General features: G+C 41.7%; 1 protein-coding gene across 12 annotated transcripts in view; it reads right to left on the bottom strand.

Annotated features, from left to right (window-relative positions):
* Positions 1 to 12,456, bottom strand: part of PPIP5K2 (diphosphoinositol pentakisphosphate kinase 2) — a 218,946-nt gene that overhangs the window by 144,257 nt on the left and 62,233 nt on the right. For all 12 annotated transcript variants that reach the window (XM_082243664.1, XM_082243668.1, XM_082243672.1 and 9 more), the window contains exon 5: positions 12,209 to 12,294. In XM_082243664.1, coding sequence (XP_082099790.1) covers positions 12,209 to 12,294 — 86 coding nt within the window. The remainder of the gene's footprint in view (positions 1 to 12,208; positions 12,295 to 12,456) is intronic.

Below are 12,456 nucleotides of genomic sequence, written 5' to 3'. Positions count from 1 at the left end.
TAGCCGGACCGAATGACTTTGTGGACCCACTTGTTCTTTACCAAGGAGGTCCACGGATCCAGAAACCAGCGAAGATGTTCCCCCACCCCAGATATGGGTGAGGGCGTCCCCTTCATGTAGAGGAAGCCTTCTCCTTAGGTCCGGAAGAGCCTGCCCTTGAATTGCCAGCCTAGGTCCTCCTTAAATCCCTTATCTTGAGACCCTGAGGGACGAAAAGGCCTCTTCTGCGTGAAGATGAATGGCCCCCGTCTATGACAGGGCTCCTTGCCCTTGGAAGCCTGCGGAAGAATACTCTTGCCCCTGTGGGGCCCTTAATGATGTCATCCAAGGAAGCTCCAAACAGGCAATCCCCACAAATGAGAGATCAGATAAGGCCATCTTAGAAGTCTGATAAGCAGAGCAGAATTTCAGCCAGATAACACGCCGAAGGACCACTGCTGAGACAGTGTGAAAATCAAAAGGAGCCTCATCCAAAGAGGCATCACAAACAAACTGTAGCCCCTGGACCAATTGATCCGCCAGCTCCGCAAAGGCAGGTCCCAGGGTAAAAATTTAGCCCACTCGGTCAGAGTTTGACACCAGGGTAATAGTAAATACCCGCCCAAGTGCTGAACCAGCCACTGTTAACATATGGTGGGTCAGAGCCTCCGACCTCTTATCAGCCAGATCGTTTAAAGGCCGGGGAAACTGCACACCATGCAGCGATCAGGAAGAGAAAGATCCAGGAGTCAGCACTAGGGGATGAGGAGGGGTTCCCACCACCAAAATCCCCTTCATATAGCTTCAAAAACATGGCCGTCGCTATTTTCAATGAGAAAACCACAAGACAATGGCCGCCAAGGCTACACAAACATGGCCACCAATCCACAGCACAAAAGGCCACAAGAAAATGGCAGCCCTGCGCGGTGCCACGGAGCTCCCTGGGCCCAGGGGGGACACCATGAGCACAGAACACGATCCCAGCAGGAAGGGGGGCCCTGGCAGGAGCACCCAACAGGTACAGCCGCCTCCCAAAAGGTTGCCGGTGGCGCACACTCCCCATCACCATGTTGACACTCCACACCGACCTAAAATGTATGGCCACTCCATGGAAGGGGAGGGAGGGTTTTGGAATGATCGGGGGTAACAAGTCCACAGAGATGTGCAAAAAAAAACTATCAGCGCAGCTATATCCAATAGATAAAAAAGGTGAAAATAATCAATCACCAACCATAATAAAGATTATATAAAATTATGTAAATTAATCCAGCAGCAAACACCAAATAGTGTTAATCACTTACACAATAAACTATTCTAAAGCAAAAGAGTGCTGCGCCAGACATAAATCAATCTATGAATATAGTGAATACAGTGAAACTCAATCTGGGTTTACAATAACTTAACATCCATAAATCATATGTGCTTTCCAATAAAACTGTAATCAGAAATAAATAAGTGTATACAATAAAAGATAAAGTGTCCATAAATCATAAGTGCATTGCAGGTCCAGAGACGTGGTTACTCAGTACAAGTGATTAGTACATATAAATGTGCTCCACTCCACCACCACCAGAGATCAAAGCCTCTCACTTCAAAATTTGACCCAGAACACTGAGCCAAACCACGCTTTACCCCACTGAGGTCACTGGCTGTTGTCACCGGATGGAATGGAGGTCTCTAGCTGATACACAGGGAGACAAGCTAACAGCGATGGTGCCGCTCTCACATGAGGCACATAGAGATCGCCACAGTGGACCACCGGGAATGGGGGGGGGCACTGCATGGCAAGGAGGGGAACCCGGGGGTCCGACTGTCCCCAGGGAGGGGCCCACTTGCACCTCATATACCTCCTGGGTTAGAGGGGGGACAGCTACTTACCATACCAGGAACAGGGTGGGCACCGCTCCTGACAGACCACTGCTCCACCAGAATAGGGGGGGGCTGTCAGCCAGGAGGAATGCTGCAACTCAGGCCAAGGCCAGGTCGTATGCGCTCTCACAAGACGTTTAACTCGCAGGCCAGCCCCTGTCCAGTGGGGCTATGTCCCGGCCAACCTAGCGTGGAGCTGAGGCCTGCAGGTGCTCGCTGGCCAGACTGAGGGGGACCATCTGAATCTAGATTATCCAGTGCGTCGCCTAGTCCGGCAGATTATAGTAGATTCTCACAGGAACAAAATAGCAAACATAGGAAAAAAAGAAATTAAATTTAAAAGAACAAAATTGCCAGGACCAGAGATCCCAGCAAGGAACTAGGTCCTTACTCCTGACTAGGCAGAAAAAAACTGAGTGGCTATGGCTGAGAGTGGAAGTATACCCCCTGGGACTGCCACATAGGCATAGTCAAGCGTTTTCCTGACTAGTGTCCTACTCTTGTAGGAGGCAGTATAACCTAATGGTCAAGAAGATAAGGAGCTATGTCTGTCAATGAATGAAAGGGAAATTAACGTTTTAAATATAAATATATCCTAGCATATGCCCATGAATTTATGGCATGCCTCAATTTGCTAGTGTTGACAACACTATGCTACTTCAAAGTATCACATAAGAAGCTCATGTGATCTAAACAATGAAAGGCTATCAGATTGTAATTGTTAGTGCTACTTATAAAAGGAATGCTAAACTCTAGAATCCTTTGTCATGTGAAATATAATCACAATACATTCCAGTAGCATTGCTTCTATGTTCAGACTTCTGCTCCTTTTTCAGAAGCGACAGACCAAAAGGAAGCTAAGATTGCATATACCATTCAATCTATTTGTTTAGCTTTCTAAAATAAACTTTACTAAGAGAAAATGGTACTTGGCATTAGGAACTTATTTACAGATTTAACCATCTTTATAGAAAACAAAAAAGGAAAATATTTGGCAACCTATTATAAAGCATATTTTCCAACCTTCATCAGCTTGTCTCATTCAGACATATTAATTTACTAAAACTTGAGAGCACAAAATCTGGTGCAGCTGTGCATAATAGCCAATCAGCTTCTAACTTCTGCTTGTTCAATTAAGCTTTGACAAACAAAAAAAACTTAGAGGCCGATTGGTTTCTTTGCAGAGCTGCGTCAGAATTTGCAATTAAATTCTGTAGACTGGCTTTTTTTTTTAAATGCATACATTAGAAAAAAAAAAAAAGTCCTGAGCTGCTTTAAACACAGACAATTGTTACTTTGCAAGTTATAGATGCTGATTTCCAAAGAATTAAGACTGCTCACAAATTGTAGTTTTCATTTCCCTTGCATATGACTAGGCATTGTTCAAAGTGAACACAAGTAATTAATACTATTAATAGGCGATTCAAGTAGGGGTAATACTACCATGGCATGCAATGAAAATATTGTTAGATACAGTATCTCACAAAAGTGAGTACACCCCTCACATTTTTGTAAATATTTTATTATATCTTTTCATGTGACAACACTGAAGAAATGACACTTTGCTACAATGTAAAGTAGTGAATGTACAGTTTGTATAACAATGTAAATTTGCTGTCCCCTCAAAATAACTCAACACACAGCCATTAATGTCTACACCACTGGCAATGGTGGGCTTATAAGTGGAGCCCATGTTAGGTTTGCTGACCATACTGGATAGAAAGAGGATCCCGGAAAATACTCTTGTTCCGATAGTACGGTGTCTTTTCTTTGCTCTTAAACTTATTGCACAAAAGTGGCTTGCACCCCATCCCCCAACAGTTGAAGGGTGGATAACACAAATTAAGGAGAATTTACCTAAAGAAAAACAGACTTTCTTGCACAGAGGGTGTCCAGAGAAGTTTACAAAAATTTGGAAGAAATGGTTGACCAAAAAGGATACTGTTGTGAACTAAGTAGGACGAAGGGGGGGGGAGGTGGGGTGTGGAAGCAGGGAATATATATATTTTCCTCTTCTTTGCTTGGGTATGTGGGGTTGGGTATTGTGTATATGTGGTTATGTTTACATGATGTTTGTATAAAAAGAAAAGATTTAATAAAAATTACCTGATTAAAAAAAAAAAAAAAGCTGGCAACAAAAGTGAATACACCCCTAATTGAAAACAACCAAATTGGGCACAATTCGCCATTTCCCTTCCCCGATGTCATGTGGCTTGTTAGTGTTACAAGGTCTCAGGTGTGTTAAATTTATTGTGATCGCTCTCACTCTCTCATACTGGTCACTGGAAGTTCAACATGGCACCTCATGGCAAAGAACTCTGAAGATCTGAAAAAAATTGTTGCTCTACATAAAGATGGCCTAGGCTATAAAAGGATTGCAAAGACTCTGAAACTGAGCTTCAGCACGATGACCAAGACCATACAGTGGTTTAACAGGACAGGTTCTACTCAGAACAGGCCTTGCCATGGTCGACCAAAGAAGTTGAATGCACGTGCTCAGCGTCATATCCAGAAGCTGTCTTTGGGAAATAAACACATGAGTGCTGCCAGCATTGCTGCAGAGGTTAAAGGGGTGGGGGGGTCAGCCTGTCAGTGCTCAGACCATACACCGCACACTGCATCAAATTGCTCTGCATGGCTGTCGTCCCAGAAGGAAGCCTTTTCTAAAGGTGATTCACAAGAAAGCCCCGCAAACTACGTGAAAAACACACCTATTACCACAGGAAGTCCCCGTTGAAATTTGAAAATATTTGGGGATGTTGGCTGGCTGCACCTGCTGTGGCTCTTCCCCAACTTGTTCTGGATCGCTTGCTCCGGTAGTGAAGGTTGCCATGTGGCAGCTGGGAGTATGGCAATATTGGTTGCAATAGTTAAAGCGGAGTTCCGGGCACAAAAACGATATTTTTTTTTTGTGCCCGTCCGCTAGTTCAGCCTAACCTGAAAAGGAATTGGATAGTTAGATTTTTTTTTTTTTAAAAACTCACCTTGTAATTGACGATCGTAAATACTCACCTATGACAGCTTCCTCCTCCAGCGCCGAGGCTCTCCCCGTCACTTCCTGCCTCGCAATGATTCCTGGGAGCTAAACGTCATAGCTCCCAGGAATCAATGCGCCGCACCGGCCCCGCTCGTCATTTCCGGGCGACGCCGCATTCCCCTGCTAAACAGCTTCTGGGCATGCCCAGAAGCTGTTTAGGAATGCGGCGCCGCACCGGAAGTGACGAGAGGGGCCGGTGCAGCGCATTCTGGGACACGAAGACGCGGAAGAAGACGGAGAAGAGGACCGCGCCGGCTTCAGCTGCCCACAACCGAGATGGAAACGCTGTGGAAGAAAACTTCTAAGTAAGTATTTCTTCTAAAAGGTAAGTGCGAACCGGGACAGATCAGAGGCTAGCCATTGTGGAATGTGCTAGCCCTGACTGTCCCGGGGGTATGTTCAAAAAAAAAACGATTCTCTGCCCGGAACTCCGCTTTAACTGTTTTTTCTGTTTGTTTGTTATCTATGCACTTTACTTTTGTTTTTATATGATGAATGGCAAATTTATTATTGAATATGTGCTGACTGTCTCTCTCTTCTTTGTTACATCAAATTGGAATGACATGTACAATCTCTTTGGTCGTTCAAAGGATATTTACAGATAGGTTTTCTTTCCAATGTCCATTTTTCCTCTGTGCATTGTACCATTGTTCTTGCCATTCTCAATAAAGTTTTTTTTTTTTTTCGGATTAAAAAAAAAAAAAAAGAAAAGAAAAAGAAAGCCCCGCAAACAGTTAGCTGAAGACAAGCAGACTAAGGACATGGAAAACTGGAACTATGTCCTGTGGTCTAATGAGACGAAGATAAACGTATTTGGTTCAGATGGTGACAAGCGTGTATGGTGGCAACCAGGTGAGGAGTACAAAGACAAGTGTGTCTTGCCTACAGTCAAGCATGGTGGTGGGAGCGTCATGGTCTGGGGCTGCATGAGTGCTACCGCCACTCAGAGCCTGATCCCCTCCCATCGGAGACTGGGCCGCAGGGCAGTATTCCAACATAACGACCCCAACCAACCTCCAAGATGACCACTGCCTTGCTAAAAAAAAGCTGGGGTAAAGGTGATAGGCTGCCCAAGCATGTCTCCAGACTGAAACCCTATTGAGCATCTGTGGGGCATCCTCATCACCAGCTCAGTGATGTCCTCATGGAGGAGTTGAAGAGGACTCCAGTGGTAACCTGTAAAGCTCTGGTGAACTCCATGCCCATGAGGGTTAAGGCTGTGCTGGAAAATAATGGTGGCCACACAAAATATTGACACATTGGGCCCAATTTGGACATTTTCACTTAGGGGTGTACTCACTTTTGTTGCCAGTGGTTTAGAAATTAATGGCTGTGTGATGAGTTATTTTGAGGGAACAGCAAATTGATACTGTTATACAAGCTGTACACTCACTACTTTACATTGTAGCAAAGTGTAATTTTATATTACATACTCTCTCGTTTCTGTTTGAATTGAGAGAGACAAAAAACAACCCTTTACATTATCTCAAGACCTGCAGTGATGACAAAAAGATTAGTTTGTATCAAATATTGATCTTGCAGAAAAAATATATATATAGAAAAACCTCAAAATCAGTAATGCCTTGACAAATTATAAAATTGGATGAATGACACAAGGAAGAGGTGACAGGTAAAAATCACAATGTTCACTTTTGCCTGTAAAATAAATAACTATATGGAAGACAACACCATTTTTTTTTAAATATAAAAACAGTTATCAAAAATATAGCTTATGCAGAAATGTGTTCTTCTGCAAGACAGTCTATGCAGTGGACATGTTGGCTTTGATTACCTAGGGGGGCCTCATGTATAAAAAGTGGGCGCCTCCAGGCCACCAAAGCAGTATGCCATGAAGTCCAGCAGAATAGAATGGAGACAGGAGCTGGCCTAGGATCAACATGGCTGCTTTGGTGACTGAATACCAGGGCATGGAAACTTTGGTGATACCCATGCACCTAATCACAACAGGATAAGAACAAGCACATGAAGGTATCTGCTCTATAGACCTGTGGCCTCCTGAGAAGGGTAAAATAACCACACTGATTTACTTCAATATTGTAAGCATTAGCAAAGGATCAACTATGTACTTTTACATTTTATGATTTCAAGCAAACAAAATATAATGACATACTGGCCTCCCTATAGACGTCAGCTGTACACAGTGGATATAAAAAGTCTACACACCCCTGTTAAAATGTCAGATTTCTGTGATATAAAAAAAAAAAATGAGACAAAGATAAATCATTACGGAACGTTTTACACACTAAAATAATATGGTTTATTGGTTGCATAACTGTGCACACCCTTAAACTAATACTTTGTTGAAGCACCTTTTGAAATTATTACAGCACTCAGTCTTTTCGGGTATGAGGCTATCTATCAGCATGGCACATCTTGACTTGGCAATATTTGCCCACTCTTCTTTGCAAAAACACTCCAAATCTGTCAGATTGGTGGTCATCTCCTGTGCACAGTCCTCTTCAGATCACCCCACAGATTTTCATATGTGATTCAGGTCTGGGCTCTGGCTGGGCCATTCCAAATCTTTAATCTTCTTCTGGTGAAGCCATTCCTTTGCTGATCTGGATGTATGGTTTGGGTTTGTTGTCATGCTGAAAGATGAAGTTCCTCTTCATGTTCAGCTTTCTAGCAGAAGCCTGAAGGTTTTGTGCTAATATTGACTGGTTATTTGGAACTGTTCATAATTCCCTCTACCTTGACTAAGACCACTGATCCAGCTGAAGAAAAATAGCCTCAAAAGCATGATGCTGCCACCACCATGCACCACTGTGGGCATGGTGTTCTTTTCGTTAATTGCAGTGTTGTTTTTGCGCCAAACATATCTTTTGGAATTATGGCCAAAAAGGTCAGGCAACCTTGGTTTCATCAGACCATAACACATTTTCCCACATGCTTTTGGGAAACTTCAGATGTGTTTTTGCAAAATTGAGCTGGGCTTGGATGTTTTTCTTCGTTAGAAAAAGCTTCCGTCTTGCCACTCTACCCCATAGCCCAGACATGTGAAGAATACGGGAGATTTTTGTCACGTGTATCACACAGTCAGTACTTGCCAGATATTCCTGCAGCTCCTTTAAGGTTACTGTACGCCTCTTGGCAGCCTCCCTGACCAGTTTTCTTCTTGTCTTTTCATCAATTTTGCAAGGATGTCCAGTTCCAAATTTTGCCAAATTTCCTCTACTTGATGATGACTGTCTTCACTGTGTTCCATAGTATATCTAATGCCTTGGAAATTCTTTTATACCCTTCTCCTGACATAACTTTTAACAATGAGATCCCTCTGATGCTCTGCAAGCTCTCTGCAGACCATGGCTTTTGCTGTAGGATGCGACTACGGAAATGTCAGGAAAGACCTACTAGAACAGTTGAACTTTATTTGGGGTTAATCAGAGACACTTTAAATGATGGCAGGTGTGTACCGACTCCTATTTAACACGAGTTTGAAAGGGATTGCTTAATTCTGGACACTGGCTACATCCCCGGTTATAAGAGGGTGTGCACACCTATGCATTATTTGATTTTCTTTTTTTTTATTCAACCCCCCCAGCCTAAAATATTTTAGTTTGGTTTTCAATTGGGTTGTACAGTTTATAGGTCACATTAAAAAGGTGGAAAAAGTTCTGAAATTATTTAGCTTTGTCTCATTTTTTTACATCACAGAAATCTGACATTTTAACTGTAGACTTTTTATATTTGCTGTGCATGTTTTATGCATGGCGTGGATCTGTGAGCAGGCCATTAAGATCTGAAGCTGAGATGCAAATAGCCAAAATTGCATGTTAATTACACTTTTAAAAAAACAGCTGTATAGAACTTTACAGCTGAACACTGTCCCAGACAGGAGGAGATATGTGGTAAAGGGGGAAGCACAATAAAAGTTGACTATGGGGAATTCTGTAAAATTTGATATTGGTTATATGCAAATCTATGGTGTTTTAGGATACTTGAACGATAAATTATGGGTCTAAAGGAGTTGATGTGACAATTTTTTTTTTTTTTTTACATGCATAAGATTTATTAGGAATAGTGTAAAAATAAAGTATCACTTTGCAATGACATGCATTCTTACCCAGTTTTATAATGTAAAAATATTCAGAAAAAAATAGTACAAAAAAGTACAGCAAACTACCTGCTGATCCTGCCAGGCAGGAAGTTAATCTGCTGCCTAGTTTTATGGGATTGACGAATATCATGAGGAAATAGATTACAGTTATGCAGCAACCTGGGATGTTACACTATGGTTGCATCCCTGGCTCTGCCCCCTGAAGGCCCATGACTGTAGTACTAAATCAATGGCCTGTAGCTATCTCTTTATATCTTCCAATTCTTTTTAAGCCTACTCTTAATCCTAGTTATACTCACATTAACAGCATGCTGAAAGAGAATGTAATCCATCTTCAGGATTCAGTGCATTGAGCTAGCTGGTAATTGTTAGACCCAAACATTGTCACAGGACGCAGAGAGTGACACCATCCCTCCATCTAACTCTGGCAGTTGGTAATTTGCACCCACTGTGGTGGAAGGATTGGGTGCTGTGAAGGTAACTTAACTGGATTAGAAGGCAAGCTCTATAGATACCCTGTCACTTTACTCTTAATGGACAAGGTGACAGAGTCCCTCTAATAGGCAGATCTCCCTGTGTATTTAGTGGAGCTCCCTGTCAATTAACAGCCACCATCGCTCTCCGTGCAGCCTGAAGAACTGATCTATGACAGCTCAACTATGCATTCAACTACTGTTGTAGCTTTCATTCATGAATTACTGTTAGGTGTAAATGTATAGAGCAACATTTTATTCCTTCCCTTATTACCCTTAGGTAATATCAAAAGGTTGAAATTAACACTTTTATTCCTTTCTTCCCTTAGTAATTTGGTTATCATCTGTATGTAAACTTTGAAATGTATGTGTGATTTGGAGGCATCCCTCTCCATAACCCTTCCTTGTCCATTCTCTGGCAGGGTTATGGCTACTGAATGTTTAGTATACCCATGCCATCTCATTGTATGCATTAATACATTTCATTTTTTTCCTAGAAACAGTATGCTACTAACTTGACTCTCTAGAGCCTGCTCACACACACGGTGCATAGTAAAAAAGGCACTTGGGAGATGTAATACTGGGGTGCAATGTCAATAAGAATTTGGTTCTCAGCAGCTGTGCCTAAAGGTATTTTACAAGCCTGGAGATAATGTCACATGAGTAATAAGGGTGTTTTCTCAGAGTCAGAACAAGGTAAAACATTATGATGAGACATGAAAAGAGGGGAGTTTAACAGATTATTCATTTTGATAATGTATGGTGATAAGCTTTAATTGTTTTTAACTTCTAGGCTGCTGACTGCTAATAACAAGCTCCATAGAGTGGAATTACGGTATGTTAAAAATAGAGTTGCCTTCATGCTTCAATAATTCATCACAACTGTCATCATACAGACTTTCCTAGAACATCTCTCCTGCCAGTAATGACTGGCAAGCATCTTCCAAAAGACTATGGGAAGAGCTTTGATGTTATGGTGACTGCTGTACCCTACCAGTATGCAGCTTGATCCACAACCAAGTATGCAAAGAAAGGCTGTATTTGCCAATACAACCAGCGTGTTTTTTGTGTATCTATTTATACAGTATATCTACTGTCATTGAAAAATGTATATTTTTAACTAAGAATATCAATAATAAAAAGAAAATATTTGATTGCCAATTTCCTTTGTAGTTTATCACTACTTGCTCTGCTTCAGCATAATTGATGAGCAATTTGTGAATATTTTCCAAAATAATGGTAGGCTAGGTTTACATTTGTGCAATGCAGCAGCAGCGCACATGCCACTACAGGTTTTTTTCGCAGGTTACTGTGAGCCTCGGTAGTGCAGCCTATTCATTTGAATATTGCTGCATAATGCACCTAAATCGCACCAAATAGGCATATGACCCTTTTTGTTTTAAATCATGCTACACAGTAATTTGGAAATTTTGTTGCACAATTTCTCAGGCACTTCAGCAAGGCGTGTTAGGGTGCCAATAATTGTGTACCCTTTTTTTTTTTTTTTTTTTGAGTGCTGCAGGAACGAGCATTCCTGCATCACACAAATGTGAACTGAGCCTAAAAGCTCAAGACTGAGATCATTTACTACAAATAATGAGACACGACTTTTTCACACTGTACACGTTATCAATTAACTACCCCACCTAACGTGTACATTTTACTGAATTTGAAAAATGATGATCTTCTGCTACCCAACTGTGACACCTCATATCACAAATATACATGTTCCTTTTTTTCCCATGGAGATGGTTGCAGCATCGGCTACAGATTTTAAACTGACTTTACCACAGAAGGACTGGGAACGTATGAACACCATCCTTCTTAAAGCGAAGCTAAACCCTTTGATTTAGCAGTTTAAAAAAAAAAAAAGTTACATTTCTGGCACGTCCCGGAAATCTAACTGTCACTTTGGTTGCGCTCTCAACAAAACTGCCAAACCATCGAATGGCTGGCGTGATAACTGATCACATGTGCAGCACCATGGCAGTTGCGGATCAAACAGAGACCAAGATGGCAGCTTCCTTGCTCCTTGGCTGAAAAGGATAGAAGGGTTTAGTTCCACTTTAAAGGATCTATCAACGTAAATATACAAGAAACAAATTAGGTAGTAGATGGCACTCCTGAAATATGCTGGAGGTGGCTATAGACGCTACATGGTGGACCTGACCACAACTATACCCCATTCTAGAATCAAATTCACTACCTGACGGAAAAGATTGCTTGACCTTCCCTTCCACCCAGCTTCTTTGCTGGTACACCATTCGTCTATGCCGCCTTCAGCGTATAATTTCACTTGCTAAATGCCGCCAAAACCCATATTACTAGGCTTTAGAAAACAACTAAAATGCCTGAAGTAGCAAATGGAAATGGAGGAAGTAGTATACATCAGCAGAGAAAGCCCTACCCTATACAGTAAAACCTGAATGAGCTGGATGCTTTAGAAGATACAGATTTCTTTAAACAATATATGCCCACCAACATTTAAAACTGAACCTACATGTGCCTATGTCAGTGTGATACCAAACATTCTCAATGCGTGCAGAATGGAGACCACTATAGGATCATCCTCCCTGGAAATCTTATTTCCGCTAATCTCTTTACTCATAAATCCTTCCCTACCTCTTCTCCTACTACTTGATTTCCTCTTTTCCCATTTTCCTTCATACAATACTCTACTCTTCTCTTTACCTTTTCATTTACAGTTGTTTCCCAACAGTAATTTGATAGCTGTGTGTCCTAAAAAGCAAAATGAATGCGTCTACTTACCATCAGGTTTGTTGGGATCACGGTTTAGGACAGCATATCGAGGTAGCAAGATTCCCTCATCTTTTAGGATCCCATAAACCTCTCTCCTGTGAGTAAAGTCAAGAGGCACTGCATTAAATTCCTTTTTTTGAGGAAAACGGTGGCGGTACACCAACTAAACACTTTCAAACCAACGTGCTCATAAGTTTTTAAAGAAAACGGGAAGGAACGAATAAATTAAGCAACAATGTCAACAATTCTGTGTTTTT

The sequence above is a fragment of the Pelophylax lessonae genome, assembly GCF_965119305.1.
Source record: "Pelophylax lessonae genome assembly, chromosome: 1".
NCBI classification, from domain to species: domain Eukaryota; kingdom Metazoa; phylum Chordata; class Amphibia; order Anura; family Ranidae; genus Pelophylax; species Pelophylax lessonae.
This window is presented reverse-complemented; position numbering and strand designations above follow the sequence as displayed.